The sequence below is a fragment of the Sinocyclocheilus rhinocerous genome, unplaced genomic scaffold, assembly GCF_001515625.1.
Source record: "Sinocyclocheilus rhinocerous isolate Xijiao unplaced genomic scaffold, SAMN03320098_v1.1 scaffold1157, whole genome shotgun sequence".
Taxonomy (NCBI): domain Eukaryota; kingdom Metazoa; phylum Chordata; class Actinopteri; order Cypriniformes; family Cyprinidae; genus Sinocyclocheilus; species Sinocyclocheilus rhinocerous.
The window spans coordinates 1,059,967-1,087,011 of NW_015631716.1; the positions used below are offsets into that span (position 1 = coordinate 1,059,967).

General features: G+C 35.1%; 1 protein-coding gene and 1 pseudogene across 1 annotated transcript in view; both read left to right on the plus strand.

Annotated features, from left to right (window-relative positions):
• LOC107741858 (pleckstrin homology domain-containing family H member 1-like) overlaps nucleotides 1-14,585 on the plus strand; it is a 45,835-nt gene extending 31,250 nt beyond the window's left edge. The window contains exons 18-30 of the mRNA XM_016554665.1: nucleotides 1,927-2,038; nucleotides 2,256-2,368; nucleotides 5,688-5,864; nucleotides 5,973-6,070; nucleotides 7,156-7,333; nucleotides 8,586-8,741; nucleotides 8,857-8,954; nucleotides 9,074-9,215; nucleotides 9,307-9,446; nucleotides 10,707-10,836; nucleotides 11,014-11,097; nucleotides 13,352-13,498; nucleotides 13,967-14,585. Coding sequence (XP_016410151.1) covers nucleotides 1,927-2,038; nucleotides 2,256-2,368; nucleotides 5,688-5,864; nucleotides 5,973-6,070; nucleotides 7,156-7,333; nucleotides 8,586-8,741; nucleotides 8,857-8,954; nucleotides 9,074-9,215; nucleotides 9,307-9,446; nucleotides 10,707-10,836; nucleotides 11,014-11,097; nucleotides 13,352-13,498; nucleotides 13,967-14,149 — 1,758 coding nt within the window. The 3' untranslated portion in view covers nucleotides 14,150-14,585. The remainder of the gene's footprint in view (nucleotides 1-1,926; nucleotides 2,039-2,255; nucleotides 2,369-5,687; nucleotides 5,865-5,972; nucleotides 6,071-7,155; nucleotides 7,334-8,585; nucleotides 8,742-8,856; nucleotides 8,955-9,073; nucleotides 9,216-9,306; nucleotides 9,447-10,706; nucleotides 10,837-11,013; nucleotides 11,098-13,351; nucleotides 13,499-13,966) is intronic.
• A 3,192-nt stretch (nucleotides 14,586-17,777) lies between these two features.
• LOC107741873 (mitochondrial 2-oxodicarboxylate carrier-like) overlaps nucleotides 17,778-27,045 on the plus strand; it is a 103,117-nt pseudogene continuing 93,849 nt past the window's right edge.

Below are 27,045 nucleotides of genomic sequence, written 5' to 3' on the forward strand. Positions count from 1 at the left end.
AATGCAGACATGGCTTTATGTTTACGTGGCGCAATATGCAACGCAACGCGTAAAAAGACAGTATAAGTCATTATAATCAGTAATTATGTCCTCACTGGATGCAACAAATGCCTCGTTTGTAATGGGTTTTATTGGTTTTGTCTCGCCGTGCCGGGAGACGGCATCACAGTATGTGAGGGGCGTAACATTTCCGTCACATGCTTGAGGTATTCGGCCAATCACAACACACTGGATAGCTGGCCAATCACAGCACACCTTGCTTTTCAGACCGATGAGCTTTGTAAAAATCGACGCGTTTCAGAAAGGCGGGGCATAGAGTAGAAACAATAATGTACAGTATGTGGAAAATAATGTGTTTTTTGAACCTTAAACCGCATAAACATTTCATTACACCAAATACACAAAATAATGTTCTTTTTAGCAACATCATATGACCCCTTTAAAGTTCACGTGTGTATTTTAAATGTTAAAATAAAAATATATATTCAGGTAATTTGTAAATAAATTTTTGCTTATGATGCCATTGTGCTAATATCAAATATGTGTTTGTGGCAGTTCCCACTGGGTCAGCTACGCGTTCGAGAAGCACGGGTGGAAGAAGTGGACAGGTCATGTGACTCTGATGAGGATTATGAAGCAGGTGGGCGGGGCTTCCTCTCCTCTCACTTCACGTTAGTGGTCCATCCCAAAGAGCAAAGCCCCACCTACCTGCTTGTCGGGACTAAACAAGAAAAGGTACAACTTATACCACAAACACCATCTGAATTTTGCCTAACATTTACCTAAGTGCTGCTTTTATATTTATATATATATATATATATATATATATATATATTAAAATATGTAAAATACTGCATTCATATGCAAATCAGTTCTCTATGAAGGTATGTGATTACCATTGTTACCAGTGTTGTTAAGCTACAGACACTTTGTTATGATGGCAACATGAACATTTAAACAGATCAACTTGTCAAGAACAATATACCATAAATAAAACCAGAAAATATACACCACTGTTCAAAAGTTTGTGGTTGGTAAGATTTTTTAATGTTTTTGAAAGAAGTATCTTATGCTCACCAGGGCTAAATTTTTGTGATCAATGTAAAAACAATAATTTTGTGAAATATTAGTACAATTAAAATTAACGGTTTTCTATTTTATTATATTTTAAAATGTAATTTATCCCTGTGATGGCAAAGCAGAATTTTCAGCATCATTACTTCAGTCTTCAGTGTCACATGATCTTTCAGAAATCATTCTAATATTCTGATTTGCTGCTCAAGAAACATATTTTATTATTATCACAGTTGAAAACAGCTGTGCTGCTTAATATTTTTTGTGGAAACATGCTACATTTTTTCAAGATTATTTGTTGAACAGAAACTTCAAAAGAACAGAATTTTGCCTAGTCTGCACAGAAGTCTGTGAATCAAAGGAAACATCTAAATGAACTAAAATTCTAAATTGTCATACTACAGTGCTACTCTATAGCATGTTAGTGAAAAAGCTACATCAGTTCTTTTAGCATTATTTCTATACTAATATTGTATTTTTTATATTTTCAGTTTTCATTTTCATTTTAGTTTAGTAATTTTATAGGCTTTTGTCATTTGTTTTAAATATTTCTATTTAGCTTTAATTTATTTTTATTTCAATTTTAGTTTTAGTCATTTTAGTGCTTCTTTTTAAACTCATTTAATATCAGTTAGTTGCCAAAGCAGCATTTATCATATAACATCTAATATATTATTTAATATTTCAATTTTTAATAGTTTGTTAACGTCAACAAAAACACTGAGCTACATTACTAACTAAGTTTTTTCAGTATCAGTTCAGCTGTTCATAGTGTCATTACTTTTGGTAAATGAAATTCAGCTCAGTTAAACGTCTGCATTCAAACTCAGTTTCTTGCTGTCTTTCTCATAGGACACCTGGCTGTACCACCTGACTGTCTCAGCGGGCAGTTGTGCCAGTTTGAGAGTAGGTACAGAGTACGAGCAGCTGATTGGCAAGCTGCTGGATGTGGATGGAGACCCAGGTCAGAGGTTACTTTGAAATATCTACCAGTTGCACACTTCTACGACATGTGCAACTGCTTCTCAAGTCACTTGATGGAGGGTTTTAAATCGAGACAGACATATTGAATGACTCTGTCTAGACCCCAGACAGTGTTTACGACCAGTTCTTATGGCCTGATGGCAGCTGTTGTGCCATTTTAATTTGTTTTTCAATCTTTTGTGTCTTCATGTGTGCAGACTCCGCTCTGTGGAAACGTGAAGTGTTGTGTTTCAGTAAAGAGGGTCTGCGGTATCCTCTCACCACGCTGCCCTCCGAGGCGCTTCAAACAGAGGCTCTCAAGCTCTTTAAGGTGAACGCTCTCGTCTGTCTTCTTTTACTCTGTCACATTCACAAACGCTCTAGTCTTTATGTTCTCTTGTTGTCTTTATCTTCCTTGAAGAGTCACTCCATCTCTCAAAACACTTCTAAGTTGTCCTCATCCTCCTCTCCTGAGGGTTGATGGTGCCGTTCTGTCCCTGTGTGTGAGAGAGCTACTGTGTCTCCCACAGCAGGATCAAAGGATGTGATGGGAGGCCTTGTGCTCATTATAGCGCAGGAGATAATGAGCTGGATTTGGCTCTCATTGATGTAAAAAAAAAAACCCTCTCTGCAGTGTAATCGTGTTGGGAAAACTGCATTGAAACTGTAGCTTGCCAAGATACATGCTGCTCATAATTTCAAGTAGTTCAACTACAGTCAGACTACAGTTTTGAAACAGTAGTACTTGGATACACTACAAGTAATAAAACCAGAGGTTTTTTGGCACAAAATATAAAGGATCTCTATTATGATATTAAATGGGACCACAAACTAAATCATGGCTAACAATATAGAAAAAAAGCTACTCTAAACTCAAGCAGAACTGTGATTTATTTATTTTTTATTTTTTTCAGTGCACACCATGCTGATATCAAAATAGCAGGCTGATGACCAATATAATTTGAATACACATAATGCAATGGCAAATGACACAAATTGCTGAAATTAAATGAGCATGACATACGCTAGTGTTCAAAAGTTTGGGGTCAATAGTAAATGGGGTCAGTAAATATTAGTAAAAATATTAAGCTGCACAACTGTTTTCAACATGGATAGCAGTAAGAAATGTTTCCTGAAATACCAAATCAGCATATTAGAATGATTTATGAAGAATAATTTGACACTGAAGACGTTAGTAATGGCTGCTGACAATAACAGAGAATAGAAATGAAGAAGTTATTTTAAATTATAAAAGTATTTTACCATATTACTTTTTGTACTGTATTTTTGATCAAATAAATGCAGCCTTGCTTACCAACCTCAAACTATTGAACGGTAGTGTAAGAACAACAAATAATTTGTTGTTCAGAGACCTAAAAACAGTCTCATTTTGAGTCAGAACAAGAGACAGAACAATTAACTGAATTTTTTTCATTTGATTTTAAGTTTTAATAATTGTATTATGTGCTTATGTCATTTTTATTAGTTTTAGTTGTTTAACTTTTTTCAGTGTAAGTAATTTTAATACTTAAACTTACTTTATCTCAGTTGCCAACATTTCTTTAATTTTTAAGTTTTTCATCTAATATTTATTTTTAATTTCATTTCAACTTTCAGTTACCAAAAACATAAATAGTTTTAGTTTTAGTTAACAATAACAACACTGCTCATAATGTATTTCGATGAATATCATGCTCGAAAGTCATGCTCAGCAGAGGAAAAATAATAGAACTGCTGTTTTGTCATTTGTGGGTGAAACCTTGATGTGAATGATGTGAATTTTTATAAAGGATAAGTTTTTTTTTTTTTTTTTTTTTTTTGTGAATTACTAGGTTGTTTTGTAACAATTTGGTTGAGTGAATGATTTAATGACTTAAACACACAAAAAAACGTCTCAGGTTACTTATGTAACCATGGTTCCCTGAGTAGGGAACTGCGTCCTCTAGGCGAGAGCGGAGCTTTTCCCTTGGAAAAAACACTTGCAGTGCACGCCGATTGCCCCCTCGGAGGCATCGCGTGCGTGCTCTTCGCCCAAACAAATAACGCATAGATCGTGTGTGTCATCAGATGTTAAACAACGTCAACACGGATGCACACAGAGAATGATGTGTGCTCCCGGCGCCTATTTATACTATAGTCGCACCGGTAGTGACGTCATGGCTGTCGCCGGCCAATGAGTTGGTGTTTTTTCAATGTATGCTTCAGACACGGGTCACGACGAGGCGTTCCCCATAGCGACCCCTAGAGGACGCAGTTCGAAGTTCCCATGAAAGGGAACAGTCGTATGATGCCACCTACTGGCTTAACCATGTAATGTGCAGAAAGAGTCACTAAACGAATCAGTGAATGAATTTGAATGAAACTTTTTGGTAAATGGATTCAAACAAATCACAGGAATTAATCAAAATCCTCACTTCAGGACACCCTGTAGTACTTAAAACTTTCTAGGAGAGTGCACTTATATTCACTTAATTGTGCCCCATATCACTCATTTATAAAACTACATGTAAATAATGTGAAAAGGGGTTAAGTAGGGTTTGCTACAGTTATCCATTATGCTACAAATGTAGTTAGTAGGATCACTACTTCTAGTTAATGACTCCTCAACAAGTGGCTCCCAGCACTTTGTGTGGGAAACGTTACTAGCCCTGTAATGTCTCATTTTGAGGACAGGCCTAAACATTTCATTCTGAGTTCAAAGAGGATCGCTGACAGTGTTTGGAGAGATAGTCTCATTCCAGTTGCTCGTAGTTTCTCCTCAGGCTCCTGTTTTCAACTGAGAAACCTGTTCTCCAGAGGTTTACAGATATTATGCCCTATTGACTCAATGGCGTGTCCTCGAGAGCTAGCATCATGCGCAGCCCTCGGTGCTCTTTGAAGATCAGAGGGGCTTTTTAGGTAGTCATTTGATACTGAATGAAAAGGCCTCCCACTCTGAAGTAATGAATGGGGGGTTGACAGCTACATCCTGACTTGATTTAATTTGCATTGTAAGAATTTCTGTAAGAACAGAAACAGAATGTTAATAAGACAGTAAAGCATGTTGTTGCATGCGCTGTCCTACGGCCACAGAAGCAGCTGTGTTGTGTAACATGTGTGTAACATGTTGTGTGAGGAGTTCGCCATCTGCTGGTTGTTCGGTTCTCATCACAGACAGTAGTGCCATATATCCCAATCTCATTTGGTCTCTCTCCCAACACTTTTCTGTCCGCTAATATGGTATACCAATTTCAAAGAAAAAAAAATAATTTAATGGCTAATAAAATGTCATGTGGTGTAACTACCAAGTAAAAAGTATGATCATATTTTTCTTACATTTTGGATACATGTGAGAGAACACATCTAAATTGAAATAAATCTAAGTATGTAAAGTAAAATACAATAACATAAAATAAAATAATAAATTAAAATATATAATTACATTTATTATAAATCTAAAGTTTATTTATTTATTTAAATTACCCCACATTACATTTTACAACCTGAACTAACTTTGCCTGGTCATAAAAAGGTTCAGTTATCTGACATTGTTATGGACTATTTTTATGAATTGCATTTTTTATGTATTTTTGTATAAATTAATAAATAGGGCAAAAAACTTAGTGTTGTGTCATTGACCCACACACATTTTTTTTTTGCCCCCCTGGTAGTCATGCCAGCTGTTCATCAATGTGCTGGTGGAGTCTCCCTCCATCGACTACCACACCTCGCTGGCCCAGAATGCACTGCAGGTGTGCCTAACACATCCAGAGCTGCAGAATGAGATGTATTGTCAGCTGATCAAACAGACCAACTGCCGCACTCCTCACAACTATGCCCTCACGCAGGTTTGTGTCATATTTGTTCACACACACACACACACACACACTACACCGTATCATCATGTGAAGTGTGCTATATCTCTATATCTCTCTGCTCTACTCTTTCTTTCTCAGTGCTGGCAGCTGTTGTCATTGTGTGTAGCTCTCTTCCTGCCTCAGCATCATTTCCTGTGGTACCTGAGACAGTACCTGCAGCAGAACGCAGATCCCAGGTCACTGGCCACACGCTCACTCCATGAAGTACAATGTGTTGTACATGTTAAATAAATCCCAATATATTCACACTCAGACTGATTCTTCCTCACTACCCTAAATCTAAATATAGTTTTGAGTATATAGTTATAAATCTGACTGTATAGTTGTACACTCAAATATACAGTATATTTAAATCTGAATATATTGTTTGTTACATATTTTATAAATACAAATTATAAATACATAACTTCTGGATTATTCCGTATTTTTAACTACTGGATATTTTAAGAATATACATTTTATACATTCAGATTCAAGTTTAGATTTACAACTATACACCACCGTTCAAACATTTGGAGATGGTAAGATTTTTTTATGTGTTTGAAAGGAGTCTCTTCTGCTTATCAAGGCTGCATTTATTTGAGCAAAAAAACAGTAATATTGTGAAGTATTATTAAAACCTAAAATAACTGTTTTCTATTTTGGTTGTTAATTTTTTCTTAGCAAATATGAATTTTCAGCAGCCAAACAGTGTCACATGATTCTTCAGAATCATTCTAATAATCATCAGATCATTCTAATTTGAAAAGCATTTATTTGAAAACTTTTGTAAGTTGTAACTGTCATTTTTGATTAATTTCATGATGAATCCTTTCTGAATAAAAAAATATAAATTTCTTGCCAAAAAAAAAAAAAAACAGCAACAAAGAAAAAACCTTACAGTATGGTAGTGCATGTTTGTATTTACTATATTTGGTTATATTCACTACATTTGGATTAACTATATATTCTGATTTACATTTGTATATTCAAATTTATAAATATATATTTGGATTTTCAACTATACATTCAGATTTTACATAAGTATTTCGTGTTTGGCCTTCCATCATTTAAGTATATCATATGTAGTATGTCTTAATTGATGAATTAAAAAAAAAAATGGTCAAAAAAGGCTGCTACAAAACTAAGAAATAAAAAAATAAATTAAGAGTTGATACGTTTACTGCATTTAGACTTATATACGGATACGAATAAGGGTTTTTGCCTTGATGCCTCATGTAATTGTATTTGAAAGCCCGTGTTTATGTGTGTACGCCCACAGGACTGAAGTGGGGAAGTATGCTGTGTACTGCCAGCGCTCAGTAGAGAGAACCTTACAGAATGGAGAGAGAGAGGCAAAGCCTTCACGAATGGAAATTCTTTCTATTCTGCTGAGAAACCCCTACCATCACTCGCTACCCTTCAGCATACCTGTTCACTTCATGAACAACACTTATGAGGTACACACAAACACTTTCTGTTCCCATTGATCTGGCCCTTACATTAATCCTATAAAGCACACTGTATCATACTTGATATGCAAATTTCTAAGGCCCGTAAATTACCAACATGATCAACTGAAAAACCTGCAGTACTCAATCTACTGCATGCCTTCTGCCCTCTGATTAATAGTTTATACTTTTTAGCAAGTAAAAGGTCTTTTATTGTAATTGTAAAAACGTCCCCCTTCAGGTTGAGGTACACATCTTTTTATGTAAAATCTTTACTGTTTGTTATAAAGTAAACATAACTTTATTGTTAGTAATATTTCAAGATGAACATTTACTGGACTGAAGCATCTTAATTTTACTTGATTATCCATATATCTTTTTTTATTTTTTTTTTTATTTTTTTTTTTTTTTTTTTTTTTTTTAGAAAAACCGTGTTTAAGCATGAATATCAAATATGATCAGGCTTTTGTTTATTTGCACATCTCTCAATCATCATTCTATTGCATTGCATTGTATATATTTGCCCCCCACAATTAAAACTACAGTACATATCTTTGATCATAAATCTAAGCATTTAATATCTTGCTATATATATAATATCTTGCTAAGACATTATTAGGAGATATAGAGTGATATTTATATGCGTTTTATTGAAGTAGTTTGCTGTATTGTTATAAAAACCACATTGATTCCCATTACAAGCTACCAGAACTTCATCTAACTTTTTTGCCATATTAATAAAAACAATTCCACCAAATTGCTTATTTTTTGATGAATTTGGGCCTCTGAATAATACAGAGGTGTTTTTTTCCTCCTCAAGTATAAGCTTCATATTCTCATATATCAGAATATATGAACCATAAAAGCCTGATGTATCAAATATGATACTCAACAAAAATGCAATAGCATTTTTAATAACATTAAGGTTCAATATACTGCTCCATTTCAATAAATTACTTTTGCCCTGTTTACACTTGGTATTAAGATGCATGTAGGATGGATGAGTGTTTACACTACACATACAGTGTTGTCACATGCATTTTTGAATATGTGGTTTCAGTGATTTGATCACAACTTGTTTTAGACCCCATTTACACATGTATTCAGCATTGACCACTCATGATCCGGTCACAAAAAATGGATGCTAGGTGTAAACAGGGTCTCTGATGTATGACATGGAATGCGTGAGTGTCAACAGTTTTACCATAGCAGGACAGGCTTTCAGAACGCTGCTGCCTCTTAACTTTCTCCATCTCTATAGGTCGTAGGTTTTGATGGTTCCACCACAGTGGAGGAGTTCCTGAACACAGTCAACCAGAGGGCAGGCATGAGGAAACCACAGATTTCAGGCTTCGCGCTCTTCACAGATGACCCCTCTGGAAAAGATCTGGAGCACTGCCTGCAGCCCAGCAATAAAGTATAATATGAACACTGAATATCAGAGCTTTTACAAAGTACATAAAACAGTTTAGTCTATATATATATTGTGCTGCGAGAAAATTAAAGGAATGTTTTTTAATCTTCTGGTGCAGATTTGTGATGTGATCTCAAAGTGGGAACAGGCACTGAAAGAACTTCATCCTGGAAAATATGAAGGAACACGGATTGTCCGTCTCACTTATAAAAGCAGGTATGTTTGAAAAACTGAGGTCTCGTACACACAATATCTATCAAAATCAAGTATTAAGAATGTTTTTATCAATAGATTAATAATGTCAGGTTTTTAAAAGCAGTCAATCTTCCTTGTAGGCTGTGTTTCAGAGCTCAGGCTAAGGGGGAGACTGAGCGAGAGCGCCTCCTGCTGGCATATCAAGTAAATGAAGAGGTACAACAAGGGCACTTCCCTGTCAGTAAGGAACTGGGCCTGGAGGTGGCTGCGCTGATGGCACAGGTGTGTGTTAATGTGGATCAAGTGTTTGAGAGTAAGTGTACTTGAAGTGGTGGTGGATCACAAATACACCTCAATCACATTTATCTTTTAGGTCGAGCATGGTGACCTAGACCGCCCAGCAATCTCTTCCATTGGTTCTTCTCAGCCGAAGACCCAGCAGGTCCTTCTGCAGGTACTGGAGCGTTTTTATCCTAAACGCTACAAGCAGGAATGCAGCATGGAGCAGCTCAGGTAAATTCATATTTATTTAAATTAAGTACATTATAATCACTTCACGTTCATGTTTATAAAGTGTATTATATTACATTATATTATTATATTATATTATATTATATTATATTATATTATATGATGTATAACTCATATCATTTCAGACAAAGTCTGAAATGTTTCTTGTGTGTCAGTATGTTCATTCACATTTATTACCATATTACCAGATCTTTACAATCTCATAACAAAATAAAAAATGTCACAATAAATAAAATAAATATTTAAATAAATAACAACTTGTTTGTGGAGTTACTCAATTCTAGGGCATGTAATTATTATTATTCATTATTATGTATGATATTATTATTAATAATTATTATTATTATGCAATTATGTATTATCATTTTAATATATTAGTATGTCTTTTAGTATAATTACAAGTATATAATAAATTATAATTAAATAGTAAATAGAATACTTTATGGTAGCACTTATAGCCTTCATGTATAATGCTTTATAAACATATTCATAATGTATGTTAAAATGCTTTACATCATTTCATAAGAAATAATAACCAAGGTTAAAATGCATCATAATATTTGAAGGTTTGTTTGTCATGTTTTTAATGCATTATACTTTCTAAAGGTGTAACAAATAGAAAAGTATTATAATGTATTATAACTGTGATTACAATTATTCATGAGATCACACAATGCATTATACGACTCATTATAAGGCATAATTAATGCAATAAAACTACTTTTATAATGCATTATGTATAAAGGCCTTAAGTAAAGTGTTACCTAATTTATCTATACACACACGCACACATATACAGCTATTTAGAATAATTTACATTGATATTTGAGCACAGAATGCCCCATTTACCAAACAAAATATAAAAATAATACACATTTATTATTAATTATATTAAAAATTATGTATACATTTATTTTACATTTGTAATCCACTTTTAGCATTTAATTATATATTGTTAGTATAAATATAATTTTTTTAATATATAAAGTTTTTAAATAATTTATAATATATTGTTTAGGTTTAATTTATAATAATGTTTGCCCATAGAATGCCTGATTTACCATTTACCAATGCCCAATTTACCTATTTTACCATGTTATATAATACTTTTCTTTATTAACTGTAATATGATGTTTACTGATTAAAATTGTTTTTAAATGGCATGAAAACTAAAATGTTCACTATATTGAACTTTATACAAACACTTTACTTATTTCATTTAATCACAACTTTGTCCCACAGGGAACTCGCTGAGCGTTTGGCCACTAAGTGGTCTGTCCTTCATGGGTGCACATCCTCCGAATGTGTAAGAATCTACCTGACCGTGGCCCGCAAGTGGCCTCTGTTTGGGGCCAAGCTGTTCAGTGCCAAGGTAAGTTCAGATGTACAGTAGATAAGGCATCAGTATTCTTAGCCACTGGCAAAATTGATTGCTATTTTCAATCACAAACTTGACCACTTAAAAAGATTTTCAGATGTACCTTTTCACAAGAGGGCTGTTAAAACATGGCAGAATATCTCCTTTTACTCCCACTCTGTTGTTGTGCAGCCATTGCCTCCCTCTTCACTGGAGCAAACTCGAGTGTGGCTGGCTGTTAATGAGGATGGGCTGAGTGTTCTGGACTATACAATGGTGAGTGAATGTGGATGCTTGCTCTAGTTATAGTTTCAGAAAGTAAGACTGCATTAAAGGAATATTACGGGTCATTTATAACTTAAGCTCTTAAGTGTGCTGTTGATTGCCACAGAAAAGAATTTAGACTCCCTGAGGTTGTAAAAACAAATGAAAAACATGCTTACACTAAAGCCTTTTAATGAAAGCCTACAAGTCAAGTGTGCAGCACCACAAATATAAAACTATAACACAGTTTTGAGAATGTAACGGTAACAAGGGATGTGATGTAACTGTAAAGTACCTCTGTAAATATTTATGAATCTGTAAAGTACATAGCTGATTCCAGGGAAATGTAGGGTTAAATCATTTTTGGAAATACTGTTTTGACAGTAGAAATGAGCAAATACTCAACTACTGATCACGACTAATACATCATAGACTATTTATAACAGCATTTTTAATTATTTTATCACATTCTAATTAATATTCAAAAGCCTTAACAGTTCCATGACATCCCCACCATTTTTTAAAACATTAGTTGCACATAACCAGATGTTTATCCACTTAGTAAAGTAGTTTCACCAAAAGAACAATTTAGCCATTTAAGAAAAATATGAGCTTCATATCTCTGCTTTAAAGGGGTCATATGATGCTTTTTTAAAGATCATTATTTTGTGTATTTGGTGTAACAGAATATGTTGATATGCTTTAATGTTCAAAAAACACATTATTTTTCAAATACTGTACATTATTGTAGGTCCTCTATGCCCCGCCTCTCTCAAACGCTTCGTTTTCTACAAAGCCCCCTCCTTAAGGTATTTTATTGTGAAGTTAAGTTAAGTCTGTAAAACCTAAAATGTTGCTACCATATTTTTTACGGTGAAGTTCTGGCAACCACAGCTGCCGGTCTGTATTTTACCGTAAATGTCACAGATTTTTTTTTTAACAGTATGATATCTTGCCCAATTGGTTGTATATTCTCAATCTGGCTGTTTTGAGAAAGAATAAACAGGGTCAGGCAGACTCCGTAATTTTCTGTTTTCTATTTTTGTCTTTTTTTTTTTTAGAAAAGAACAAAGGGAACAGAAAACCTCACATTTTGCAGAAAAGATACAAAAATAGTACTATTGTGACTGTGCAGATTGATTATTACAATTATTATTACATCTGTTTTGTATTTTAATATATTTTAAAATGTCATTATTGTGTAATGAATGTGATTGTCATTCAGAAATCATTCTAATATGCTGATTTGCATGCTCAATAAACATTTCTTATTATCAATGCTGAAAACTAAATATTTTTGTGGAAACCATGATACGTTTTTTTTTTTCTCCAGAATAGAAAGTTTTAACAATATAAAAGTATTTACCTTCACTTTTACTGGATCAATTTAATCTAAATAAAAGCAAGGATGAATTACATGAAAAAAGTCTTACTAATCCCAAACTTTTGAACAGTAGTGTTTATATTCGTTTTTGTAGAGTTGTAAGAGACTGAAAACATCTCAATGTATGTGCTCTAAAACTAAAAATAAGTAGATGGATATTGATTTTAGAGAGAGAGCGTAAACTGTAACCTGTCCTACATTAATTAAACAATTAGTAACAAATACAATTAGCAACAATTAGTATATACCTCGGTGTAATGCTGGACAATAAACTTGGGACGCATGGACTGATTATGTAAGCAAAAAGCTTCAACAGAGAATGTATTTCTTAAAGAAATTACTTTCTTTTAATGTCCATAGCAGAATGCTTTTGATGTTTTATGGGGCTTTTATTGAAAGCATTATGACATTTTGTGTGATTTATCGGTATGGTAATGCTTCCGAGGCTCAGAGGAGGTCATTGGGGAAGCTGGTAACAATAGCAAGTAAATTATTAGGGATAAAGTTACAGAGCATAGAGAGTATATATAAAGAAAGACTGTTGAATAAGGCTAACATCATTGTGAATGATAAGAGGCATCCTTTATCTTATACTTTTGAATTGTTAACATCTGGCCGACGATATTGTGTTCCCAGATGCTCGAATAACAGGTCAAAATTATCTTTTATTCCGCGAGCAATTAAATTCTTATTCCTCTCGTGGTAACTGATGGTCAGCAAGGGTCAGCAGTTATTTTAAATTAGATTTATTAGTATTAAATGATTGTTTACATTCATATATGCCAAATGAGAATTGTTAAATGTGTGAGTGTATGCTGCAAACATACTTTCCCTATGGGGATAAATATATAAATAAACTGAAACTGCTCTGCTTTTCTTTAGCACCCATTCGTCACATATCCATACCAGTCAGTGATCACCTTCGGAGGTTGCAAGGAAGATTTCATGTTAGTGGTCAGCCAGATTAAAGACCAGGCTTTGGGCAAGAAGACTGTGGATAAACTTTTATTTGCAATGGCTAAACCAAAGGTAAGACATGCTAATTCACAAAAGGTACAGTACAACACATTTTAACTGCATTTCCAAATGCGGTCAGTAAAGACAGAATTCTGATGATATGTTGTGCTTTTAACATGAACTTTTATTACCTATCTTAAAAATCTGATCTGAAGTGTGTGGGGGAGAAATCAGAACTTTAAAACAGCTTAAAACCTGAGTTCAACTCTTGCACCCCCCTCTGAAACCACTATCTGAAAGATATCTGATGCTAAAAACAGGTTTTTCAATGAGAGTTTCACTCATACAGTATTACATGATATAGGAAGTGCTAATGAGCTCTACCGTGTTAGTCTGAGCGTGAGCTTTACTCGCATATCTGTGCTTTGTTGTGTCTTTTTTGGCCTGATACAGTAAGAGCAAGTTAAATGTTGAAATATTTGTCTACTAAAGACCTTCTGGTTCATTCTCTCTCTCTCTCTCTCTCTCTCACTGCTGTAGATCCTGGAACTGACGCTCCTCATGGCTAGTTATATTAACTACTGGACCTCTAGCTTACCAGGGGCTGGAAACCAGACTCAAGGCTCAGCAGTGGGGCCTCATGGGGACAGGAAGCTCCGGGACATCGACAGCCGTCACTTCCCCTCAATGACATATACTACCAAAGGCCCCACTCTCCTTTAAAACCTCAGTCTCCGGGTGTCTGGCTCGGCAACCTATCACATGGTCTGCAAACAAATAAAAACACATTTTGGGAAATATTTAGAGCATTTATTTTGGGATACAATTCAACGATTTTGTGTTTGAATTTTCAAACCATAAATTGCTAACGTTATTTATTGTGTGAAACGGTGACTACTTGCACACTGTTCGTAGTCCAAATACAAGAAATAAACACATCACAAAGTGTTTTTTTTTTTTTTTAATGGAGACTCATAGAAAGCCACCCTGAGAAGATCACCCACCAAGTCAGAGCAGATCTAAGAGTATTTTATTCTTGAATGGAAAAAGTTTGGCGCTCATTTTTAAGGAATTAGAGCTTTTAAACTGGAAGTCCATTTAAAGGCACGGTTTAACTTTTTCATTTGTGCATAACATGGTTTTATTTTATTTCTGTCTTTGTTGGAATTTTTTAATGTTTAGTTAGTTAAACGTTTTTTGTTTATATTGGTTCAGGACATTTCCACTGTTTTAACGGTGCATGAATTAACCGTACCATCAGTCATTTGAAGTTTGTATGGTGAATATCAGGATATGTAGAAACATTACACAGATCATCTCTAATACATCAGCACATTCAGCAGAAACTAGCTAACCAGTATACACAGGACAGTCTTATGTGTCTAGTGGTAGTGTAACGGGGTTGAGGAATTCTTCTAATCTATCCAAGCAGGAAATAACATGAAAATGTCATCAGCACTATGTGAAGTTATAGAGTTTGGGCTAAAAGTTTGTTTTCTCATTAGTTTCGTGCCATTTTCCGTAGTACTACCAAACATAATGCTTAATCTGAGCCAAACTGTTCATTTTAACAAATGTAGTGACAAGTTTTAGGTTACACAGTAGTTGCAGAAAGGCACACATTTACTTCATATTTGCGCGCTAGCCATAGCCTTTCCTCTTGTATAAAGAAATAAGAACTTAACGTCTCAACATCCCGTTAATATGTGCAGGATCATATATTTTCGTGAAGTTTGTAGCTTGAGAATGGTCATAGTTATATTGATATTATTATGACGTCATATTTTAATAAGATTTTTAAAATCATTAGGTCTTAGCATATTTACCATAAAGTGCATGTTTTCAACCACAATTTTGTTTTCCATAATTCATAAAACTTAATAAATACAAGTGTTAACTACTTTGTACAATAAAAAAAAATTAATTATCAAGAGCGTTTCAGAAACTGATAATTGACAAAGTAGGTGAAGACGCACTGTAAGATTTTGAAAGATTGGAGGATGTACGGATGAGTTTTGAAAAAGAGCTGTAATAATGACTTGAATTATTCTATGAATCAAACCACTGCCTCTGTATTTTGAATATTTATTTAGCCTTTTTTTTTTTTTAACATTGCTGTTTTTAGTCTAACCAACTTGTTTTCCTTCGTCAGACTTAGTTCTTTTCTAGAAACCTTGACGTGTTTCAAGTAGCTTAGAAATAATGCCACTTTTGTTATTGTTAAGATCCAAGCCCAAAAATGTGGTAGTACAGACATTCAGAGGTGATGCTGTGAGAGCTTCACATTTTATGTGCATAGAGAGGTTGTTGCAAATAAAAAAATGAATTGTTCTGGTGTTTTCTTTTTGATTGTTAATTCTTGCATTTCATTTCAAGGATAAGCTCAATTTGTTGACAACGTTATATTACCTTTATGCACAGTATCATTATTGTTAAATTCTTCATGTTCATTTGTGTGTAAAATACTTCTCTATTCAAATAGATTATCAATAAATCCTTTTCATTTAGGCTTTCTGTGTGCCCTTAGCAATCATTGTAAAGTCTTGGACAAATTTACAGAAGTTTGTTTAGATTAGCTTATTTAGATATGTTCTTATATTGCAGAAAAAAAGATTCATAACTGAAACGGTTCACAGATTTGCTGGCCACCGTGTAGGTTTATAGACGGGGTGGGGTTTCGTCTGCTCTCTCACTCCAGGCAGGTCAAGGTGCTAATGGCATTTCCCTGCCAATAGCCTGCTATAAATTCACAATTCGAAAATTTAACGGGGGAAAAAATGTGCATGTTCTAAGCTAATACGGTAATATGCTCATTACTCTGCCAAGACTATAAGCAAGTTGTAACATTGAATTAGGGAAAGCCTGCTTTTCATTGTTCCCTTCTGCACAGAAAAAAACAACAACGCTGTGGCTCACTACATGATTAGAAGGAATCCCAGACACATTTTAAATGACAGCTTTTAGTTTATGAGACATTAGGTAAATTATTTTAACCTCCAAGTTCTGTTTTAAAACTCTTAAGAATTTAGTGTAAGAAAAAAAAACAATTACATATATGAATGTCATCTACAGATTTTTCATTCATTTGATTTTCTTTACTGTTTAGAACTAACAGTCAATGCTCGAAAATTTCTGATATAGATTTATACATTTAAAAACTATATATATATATAGTTATTAAATATATATCTATAGATTAGCTCTATCTCTATCATCTATCAGTGATTCTGTTTTTTTATTTTATTTTTTCTGACATGGTGTTATATCTTTCACTTGGATGTTATAAGTTGCACTGAGTAAATACAGCTGGATAAAACAAAAACGGTCCGTCTTCATTTCAGGCTGCAAAGCAACAAAATGTGATTATTTGAAATGGGGGGTGATTCTTTTCTATACCCACTGTATGTATGAATGTATGTCTTTATGTATATATATATATATATATATAATTATTATTATATTATAAATGTAAATATTTTTAACATTGGAATAGATGGTGGAAAATATCCAACAAAGTTGTATTTAGTCTACGTTGTATTAGATTGTAAAGAAAGCGAATCTCGTTGCTTGGACATCAACAAGTCATTGTACAGTAGCTATATCAAAACTATTTTAAAGTAGTACTTTAATTTATAACTTATTCTGGCTTTAATTTGTGAACTGATGGAACATTTAGCTTGAAGATTAAGATCAACTTAAAACTAATGACTTAAGTGTTTTTAAAGTATTTTAAATAAGTATTTAAGTAAAAGACACTTAAGTCACAGTTAAATAATTAAAATGCATGAATATCATTACATAAAATATCCAACAAGTTAGCATTTATAATAATTAAAAAAAAAAAGTTAAAGCAAGGGTATAAACGTCACAAATAATAAAAACAAGTTTATTTAGGTTTTAATTTAAATGATAAAACATTAAATAAACTGTTAAAAATGAAGACAAACGTATTTTGGTTATCTGCTACCTCTGTGAACTTGAAGGGAACTGATTTCAAGTCTCAAGGAAATGTTTTGTAAATTATTAAAATAACTGAAAACTGGCTCAGGAAAAAAAAAAGTTATTTTGAGAAAAGCTTTAGCATAATCTGTTTGCAGATGAAACTTGTTTTGATATTTTGTTATCCAATACGATGACATTCACGCGTGTTTCAGTGTGAAATGCATCTGGGGCCACTGTAAATAAACAACACCGTATTATTAGCTTATTATTTCTACTACAACACAATTCGTTCGCATTCGACCTCTTACATGGGCCTCACTGAACTGTGACTGAACCAGACTTCGAGTTAAGATTAAACCGCACTGCCTAAGAGCGCGCGCGCATGAAGACGCCGCGTGTCAGAACAACTTCGGACTCTTCCGCGTGCGCTGCATCTCAATGAGCTACAATAAACAATCTTTGCCGAAATCCCAAACTAAAGTAAGGTTCACACACACCTGTAGTCCTCATCACTATATAATGCGGCTTATGACCATCTTAACGTACTAACAGACTCCTCTAGGCCTATTCGTTTTATCGACAGGTTTTATTTCCTCGAGACTGTAATTAATAATAGGCTACACTAAAATACATTTGAAATAACAAATAGGTTTAAAACATGGCAACGCTGCTATAACAGTTTGTCTTCATCAACACAGGCCCAGAACCAGAAAATGACATCTAAAAAGCAGAGTTTACTGAGAGATGCGTCTCATCAGATCCTTGCGGGTGGATCAGCAGGTAAGACGCGCTTCAAGTTTGTATTTAACACAATCCACAAACTTTGTTTACCAACTTGAAAACTCGCGCACATTTAACACCAGTTAGCAGACACTCAAAACCGCCTTGAAGTCCGTTAAGCACTTTTTGTCCGTTTTTTTCTAGTGCAAAGCAGTTTACATGAAATAAAAATGTTTAGTTAGACATTTTTAAAGTCGATCGATCAACCGGATGTCTGTCTGTCTGTCTTGAGAGGTGCGCGGGATACACGCGCACTTCAGTTAGTTCCGTTTACAAATTGTTCCCTTTTATTTCAGGACGCTTTCTCTTTAGGGATATTTATCATATTTGTGTGATATAACTCTGACAAAATGAAATTTTTTATTTAGCTCATCCGTGTTATGTTTACTTAGGTTTATGTTAAAATACCATCTAGGTGTCTATAAGAATGATAAGAGTGCCATGATATCTTCTATGAATTCGTCATTAAATGTGAGCCTGGACCACAAAACAAGTCATAAGGGTCAATTTTTTGAAATTGAGATTTATACATAATCTGAAAGCTGAATAAATAAGTTTTCAATTGATAGGACAGGACAATATTTGGCCAAGATACAACTATTTGAAAATCTGGAATCCGAGGGTGCAAAAAATAGAAAAATATTGAGAAAATCGCCTTTAAAGTTGTCCAAATGAAGTCCTTATCACTGCATATTACTAATGATAATACATTTTTGATATATTTACGGTAGGAAATTTACAAAATATCTTCATGGAACATGATGTTTAGGCTACTTAATATCCTAATGATTTTTGGCATAAGAGAAAAATAGATAATTTTGACACATACAATGTATTTTTGGCTATTGCTACAAATATACCCGTGCTACTTGTTTACTGGATTTGTGGTCCAGAGTCACAAATATGTGTTTGTTTGCCGTTTGCCCAGGATGCACCGACAAGATGCGAAGCAACAGCCCAGACGCCCATGTGATGCATCATATATGCAGACCAACAATTGTTTTATTAAGCGTTTTAAGTAATATATACAGCAGATGGAACGGATGTCTGCACATTTGTAATAAGCAATGACGCCAACTGCTTTGCAAAAGGTTTCATTATGCATTTTGAGCTCGTCAAAATGTATTGGCCGAGAAATAGGAAAATCAACTCATGAAGAGTTCTTTAACGAGAAAGAACCGGTATAGTGGCGCTTTACTTTATTTTCTGTGCCATTACAGACAGTCTGTGTTGATCATAATCATTTTTGTTTGAGTTTCTATTGCTTATATGATGTCTACCTTTCATACAAGGCTATTTTAAGAGTGACAATGAAGGATTTTGGACTTGACTAGGTTTCAAATTAGGAAATAAGTGAAGCACCTACCCTTTTCACTTAACATCCCATTTTTGACCTTTGTATAATATTTAGCAATAATTTCTTTCTTTCTTTCTTTCTTTCTTTCTTTCTTCAGTAGAATAACCCAGTGCTAGCTTGCACCCCCTGCACTTGTCATTCCCTCTAGCAGCCTGTTAACGAAGCTGGGTAGTGTGAAAAGGTAATTTATGTGTGACCTGGTCACAGGGATTGGATTAGGTCTGCGCTTGGCTTCTCTCAGGTTTGGACTGTCTCTCCAAAACTTTTTTTTTTTTCAGTTAATGTCACTGCAGTGCATTTTATATATCCTACCAGGACTCATTTCACAGCCTTTCCAATTAGGGATATACAAAGAAAATAGGGCATGTGTTAAAGCCTGAAACTGGGGAAAGTTCAAACTGTACCTAATAATAATTTTTGAATCTACCACAAGGGGGAAGCATGTACTTGGCAGTGGTGGTAGTCACAGAGCATTTTTCCCCACTTTTGAGCATCATTTGTTGTCTTTTTCATGGCCTATGGAAATGTAGCAGATTTGACTATCATCCTGTGACAGTCCATCTGTTGTAAAACATATAACTTTTTTCTTTTACAAGAGAATCTTAATGCGCCAGAATCAATTGAAAATATATATAATTTCATTAATTTGACTCCAAACCTTTTTTTTGTTTAGTTTTTTATTTCCACTCTGTCCTTCAAGCATTGCCTCTTTCAGGAGTAAATTAAGTAATTATTTAATCAAATCTGTATTGTACTAAATCAGGCCTAGTTTCTTGGAGTATACGACTGCTTTATAAGCTCACTAATAGACGTGCTTTTTATTTAGGAAATATTCCATCTATATGGAACTTGTAGGTGATTCATAAGATGATATACAGTGCACAGTGCAATCCAGCATTAATTGTGAAAAATGGGCCTGTATTAGTTCAGCCGGATATTGCGAACTTCACATTTGCCCAATTATGTAAAAAAAAGTCTCTTTCATAAGTGTTCTTAATGGGAACTTATTTTATTTTCATCATTGATCTTAGTTTTATCCAGAAGGTCCGGAAGAACGGTCAGATGTTACCTTAAGTGTTTTTGGTATTGATTTCCTTTCCCTGCCCCTGTTATACAGAGTAATTTGGTAAGATTTACACAAAAATGTTTTAGTTATGATTAGTTTCTGTGTAAACGTATCCGCCGACCGCAAATGGAGTGTGACGGGAAAAGACAGACAGCCTAAGTATAATTGAACTCAGTCCCCTCCACAGCAGACCCTCACTTAAAACACACTCTCCTGTTTTACTGGTGCATAAGTGTGAAATGAAGTTTAGGAGCATCAGACAAATAAATTCACAAAACCTCAACTGAGAAGAAGAAAAGAGCAAAATGAGATCAAATAAATAAAGGCGACTAAAAGAGGGACCCTGGGAGAGATATGTACATTACTTCTGCCGCAAAGACCGTTTCCTCTCCGGGCCATGACTGGCTGCTACAATCAGAGCTGAATTAGGCCTAATATTTATTTCCAGAAACAAGTGTACATGCCTCAGCGGGGCTATGATTGGACATGTTGTGGACAGATGTTTAGATGAGCTCATGTTTGAAGTAATGTTGATTTTGGAGGGTTCTTCTTCGAGCCTCCAAATCGCCTTCTTATACACCCACTTCTGTGTCGTTTTCAGACTTTTGTCTTTTTGTACCTTGACGCATTAAGTGATTCTAGGAACAAATTATATAATCAGAGATTTAATGATATTTATGTAATTATGCAATCATCAAGTATCAGATGAGAAAACTTGAGTGCGTTTGTCGTTCCCTCCTCGATGTGTAGAAAACCGTTCTTAAAATGGGACAAAAACGCAATTAAACCATAATAAACTTTACAAAAACAAACAGAGGAGATTCATTGACTGCTACGACTAATTACCGCTGGAGGAAATGTGCAGGATCATAATGTCACAAGAAATCAGTTGACTGCAACCAGGCATGAAGTATAATGGTAACATATGCAGCAAGGAGCTTAGACTCTCCAAACAGATCATATAGGCCTACCTCCCACAGGTACCTGCAGTAGATTGGGAGCAACTCCTAAAAGTGCAAACACCTCAAATGGGTGCAATATGCATTTGTTTACACCACGGATGGATTATTTTCTTCTGGTGATAAAACATCACTCCTTCTGAATCCCATAAGCCTACAAGAACTACTGTCGAACTACTGTTTGCATGAGCCGGATATGGATTGTCGCCCTTGTGTCAGCTGTTTGTCAGAGAGCGGGGCTTTGAACGGATGGAGTTTAGTCTGCCTGGGTAATGTACGAGCCAGCCAGAGGCCGCCGACGTTATCTTAATGATATGATTTATGGAGGTCGCACACTGAACTGAGGAGCTGCGACAGATGGGGACGTAAACACACATAAGCACGCACACGCTCATCCATCACACATGCTGTTTTGCTGTAAGCAATGAGGATAATTGCGGTGTTATGGTAAGAGTAGCGTGAATATGATTGTTCGACATGGGAGGCTGTGTCTGGGCTAGTGCTCGCGCTTATTTTCCGGGGGAAATTATTCAAAATTGGGCCTTTGGAGCGGACTGAAAGGAGCTGGCAACAATAAATACAATATGCTCTATCGCCTGATCACGATGGTGATCTAATCAACGATGCTAATGTTAACCACATTCATTTTTGATAAAACATACTCTCATTGTTTGAATGACGTTTATGCCATTGGCGAAAATGCACGTCAAGCAATTAGCTCATTTCGGAATGCATTTAAATGTTCTGAAGTGAATCTCTGAAGAAATCTTGGCGTATCTAACGTGAGGGTAAACTTTGGGTTTAAAGTCGTCATGAAATCAAAATCGACCCTGTTTACTTGTTCTGTGAAGAAAAAGGTTTTTGTTCGTAGTTTTTCATTAAATAGGCTAGCAACTTCTTGACTGAAATGACTTTTCTTTATGATGATGTCACGTAGGAACTATTAACCTATTAAATCAGTAGTAAATAAAGCTATTAAGACATCGTTTAAGATTAATGTTGTATATAATGCGGCCTTTCTAAAATCTTGCCATTAGTCAATGAAGTAACTGAATGCCTGTAGCCTACATATAAGAAAGTTTACAGCAATAATTGCAAATAATGATAAGAAAATAAGTGTTTCCACTGGGACACATCAAGATAGTCTCAAGGGTGAACTTGACCTTCAGTCTTCATGTCTGTGGTCAAATAAATTCCTGTGTTTGAGGAGGGGAATTGTTCTCTACAATCCAATGCAAACGTGTGTCCAGGTCTGTTTTGGTACGTAATGCCCACGTTTCATTGAATTTGCTGTGTCATTTGGATATATGTCAAATTTTCTTTTTTTTTTTCTTTGCTAAATTCTTCAGACCTTTTACACAGTCCCTCATATAAAGAAAAAATCAAGTGGTCTGACATAACATGAAAACACAAAATTTGAGTGAAGGAAAAAAAAGAGTCACTAGAGATTCCAAAGGACTGGGGTCTGCAGTCATACTGGCCGAACACACTGTATTACATACAGTACCGTAATACAGCACATGGCAGCAATAATGTATCTGGAAAGGAAACCAGCTAACAAGCTATGCTTAATTGAGCACTTAGTCTAAGTAGTCAAGGGCCATAGTTTGAATGACCCTGTAGGAAAATGAAACTGCACGGTAGATGATACACTGTGTGTGCATGTATTTGAGTGTAAGCATTCACTTTTTTTTGGACTGCTGTCCAGTTGGCTGTTGTCTGACCTTGTAATTAGCGCAGAATGCTGATATGTCTTTTGGCTGGAGAAGAGCTATTGATGGCGTGATCACAACATTGCATTGATCATAAAGACTTGTATGAACGTATTCCCATAAAACTCAGTCTAAAAATAGCCTTCTAAGGAGCTCTCTTTTAGCACTTTAAATTCACTTTAAATTTGTAACTGTTTCTAAATCCACTATGCTGTAATTTGCAGTGACTTAACTGTGGTGGAAGACTTGTGTTTTGCTCTGTTTGAGAGACAAATCATTGTCCCGTTTTGGCTTTATATTGTCTGGAAACTTTGGGTGAATCTCTGCCCAGAGTTACAGTTCTGCCGTCGGCCTAGTTTCTCATGTGAAGATGAAGCAAACATCTCAGAGGACTTTTGGTCAAATACTAACGTCACAGATGAATCGAAGTTAAAAAGTATTGTACACATCTTTTAACAGAATCTAAATTGAGACGCTAAATTGTAGAGAATTACAAACCAAGTCATTATTTCAGTAGAAATGCTTGAATTATAAATAAACATAATAAGTAATGACAAAACAACAACAGCCAAAAATACTGTAAGGAGAGATGAGCCTGTCGAAATGTATGTGACTTTTTTTTTTTTGCTTTATATGCATGTATGTGTAGATACAGTGGCTAAATATATTTTCAATACAATATTTAAAGAAATTTATACTTTTTTTTCAACAGGGACGTATTAAACTGATCAAAAGTGACAGGAAAGAAATTTATAAATGCTGTTCTATTTAACAATTCTATTCATTAAAACATACTAAAATAATGTTTCTTGAGAACGTTACTTGAATCAGCATATTAGAATGATTTCTGAAGGATCATGTGACACTGAATAAATGGTTGCTGAAAATTCAGCTTTGTATATTTGTATTATATTTATTATAAATTATTAAAATAGTTATTTTAAATTGTACACATATTTCACAGTATTACTGTTTTTATTGTATATTAGATCAAATAAATGCATCCTTGTTGAGCATAAGTCACTTATTTCAAAAACATAAAAAAATATCTTACAGACAATGTTCAAACAAATTGCAGAAATTACTAAGCAAAGTGAAGCTAGTTCTGAGTAAATGTCTGACAGTTTATTTGCAGAAGCCATTTAGGTTAATGTTTTTTTTTAACGTAATGCAATGACATTACATTTTAAGTGTGGTGTAAGTGTCCAAAAATGTCCAAATATTTTCTCAGGGCCCGCTTATAAACATAAAATCTTGTGGACATCATTGACTTTATATATGTGTTTCTCCCTCGGCATGTTTAGAGATCTCAGCAACTGCAGGCTTTTCTAGAGAGTCAGAGCACAGGTCTGCCGCAGCGAGACGGCCTCTTCAGCTGGGTTAACCGACTCAAGATGAGCGGTGCGTGGGCAAGAGCTGAAATCATAATGTGATTTGTTGTGCTTGGGAGCCAATTTGAGTCTTTTTGGGAGAGATCCCTGCCCAGTCGCCTGCTTGGTGCGCTTTGCGAGGAGACCTTAATTAGAGAAGCTCAAATTTATAGACACTTTTGATTATAGCTGATCTTGAGTTGTAAAAGGATGACATTGCCTAGGAGGGGGACATTGGCAAGGGCAGCCGCCTGCCCAGTCGCCCGCTTGTGCGCTTTGCGAGGAGACCTTAATTAGAGAAGCTCAAATTTATAGACACTTTTGATTATAGCTGATCTTGAGTTGTAAAAGGATGACATTGCCTAGGAGGGGGACATTGGCAAGGGCAGCCGCACAATTTGATAATGAGAACCAAAGCTTAGGAGAAAGTCTTGTTTTGAATTTGTTTACACATTTATTATCCTTTCAAAAGGAGCACTTCATCCAATAAAATCAAGACAGACACAGATGTCACAATCAGGAGGCAATAAGAAGGGATGGGGGGAGAAATGAAGCGGTTTTCATTATTATGTTTGAAATAATGGCAATTATACAATGGAATAAAGATATAAAAAATGATGTTGGGTCATGGAAAAGTGCCCTAGTTTTATGTCTTGAATTCCTGTCCACTCATGTTACTGAGTGGCACAGGATGGGCGCTGGCAGGAAAGTGGGAGGGGATTATTGCACAATTTGATGCTGAATGGTATAAATGGTATAAATGAATGATTGACAGATTCTTAATTCAACAGAGGATCTGGCCAGAGAAACCTTTTAAGACTGAATCATAAAAAATAAAAAAATAATAAAAACTGTGCCGCAAGAGTTGTTTCAGATTGATCTGATCCATGATTATATCCTCACTTTGATTGTGGAATTTTTTTTTCTCCAGACTGAGAAAAAGGCTGCATCCTAGCCGAATAAATGTCCACAAAAATGTTTTGGTCAACCTCTAAAACTTAAGCTGTCATAATTTTATAATAATCACTTCACTCTTCTGATTTGACTCCCCTGTTTTCTTTCATTATGGGGTTGTTTTAGTCAGCTGTCTTGCTTGCAGTTGCTACACTCTTTGATAGGTGGCAGTAGAGAGCTATTTTGAAGTTTCACTCACTTTCTTTTCATCCAGCCTTTATAAATCTTTCACCAAGCGATGACGTTCAATGTGGAGGTTGAAGCTGAAAATTGAAAGCTTTTCATAGTAACAGAGAAGATTTATTCAGTTATAATTATGTAGGAGAATCATATGGAACGGATGATGGTGAAACTTTTGATCTAGAAGCTGTTTGCATTGTATACGATTGAGGAAAAATCCACATAGGTCATTTTCCCTTCCAATCCAATGGACTGATTTCTAGCGCTGTTATGAATTTTCCGTCACCTCACAAAAATTAAACACAACTTCCTGTTCTCCTGCTGATGGTTTTAGCCTCATCCAAAATGGGTCTCAGGACTTCAGAGTCCCTCTGGACTTAATATGACGTGATCGAATAGCACTGATTTCATTTCCCACAAGAGCAATGGCTACTAGCCAGTGGCTTTGCTACCATTCCAAAAACACTCCAATCTGTCATTTGCCCATCACTGTCTAACGCTCGGGCAACACCATGGCAGGTGGTATTGCTCATCCTGACCGCAGTCCGACATAGTTGGCCAGCACATTCTATTCCAGGCACTGAAGTCCTGAGAACATGTACCAATGTCAAGATCTCTAGATGTTTGGTAGAGGAATAAGTGAGATCAGAAGAAAAGGGGAAAGGCATCTTTATCCTCGAGTCATGTCTCGTACAGAATGAGACGTGCATGCAGAAATCAGTGGTGCAGAGAGAAGACCACACATTCTGAGGGATCCTAGGGGCTCTCTGCTCGTTTTGAAGTGCAGTATGGTGGAAAGGTTAAGCTATCAGTCTGCCGACTGTGGCAGCATTGGGGCGGCAGCAGCCTCTGATGAGAGATGACAGATGCTTTCTCCAGATAAAACTTTCCGGAAGGACACAACGTCATCTTTGTTGTCTCCGCAGATGAGACTCAGAATGTTGTGGATTAGAATCATATATGCATATGAAAAAACGAAGAGAAATTTACAAATGTTGTTGTTGTGTTCTGTATGTTCGTGGTCATTTATTTGTAGATACAGTGGCGTCTAAGTGTCTGGACATGTCACACTTAAATATGACATTCATTTCACAAATTATCAAACCACACTGAATACATGTCAGTTTACTTAATTTTAATCATTATTTAAAAAAAAAACTTTTAAATTAGTTTTTTGAATGTTCTTTTTTAATATACAAACATCATGAGTTATTAATTTATAAATATCATTAAGGTTTTGATTAGTCACACCTTTAATAAAATATTATATTAATGTAATACAATTTTTTTATGTTATCA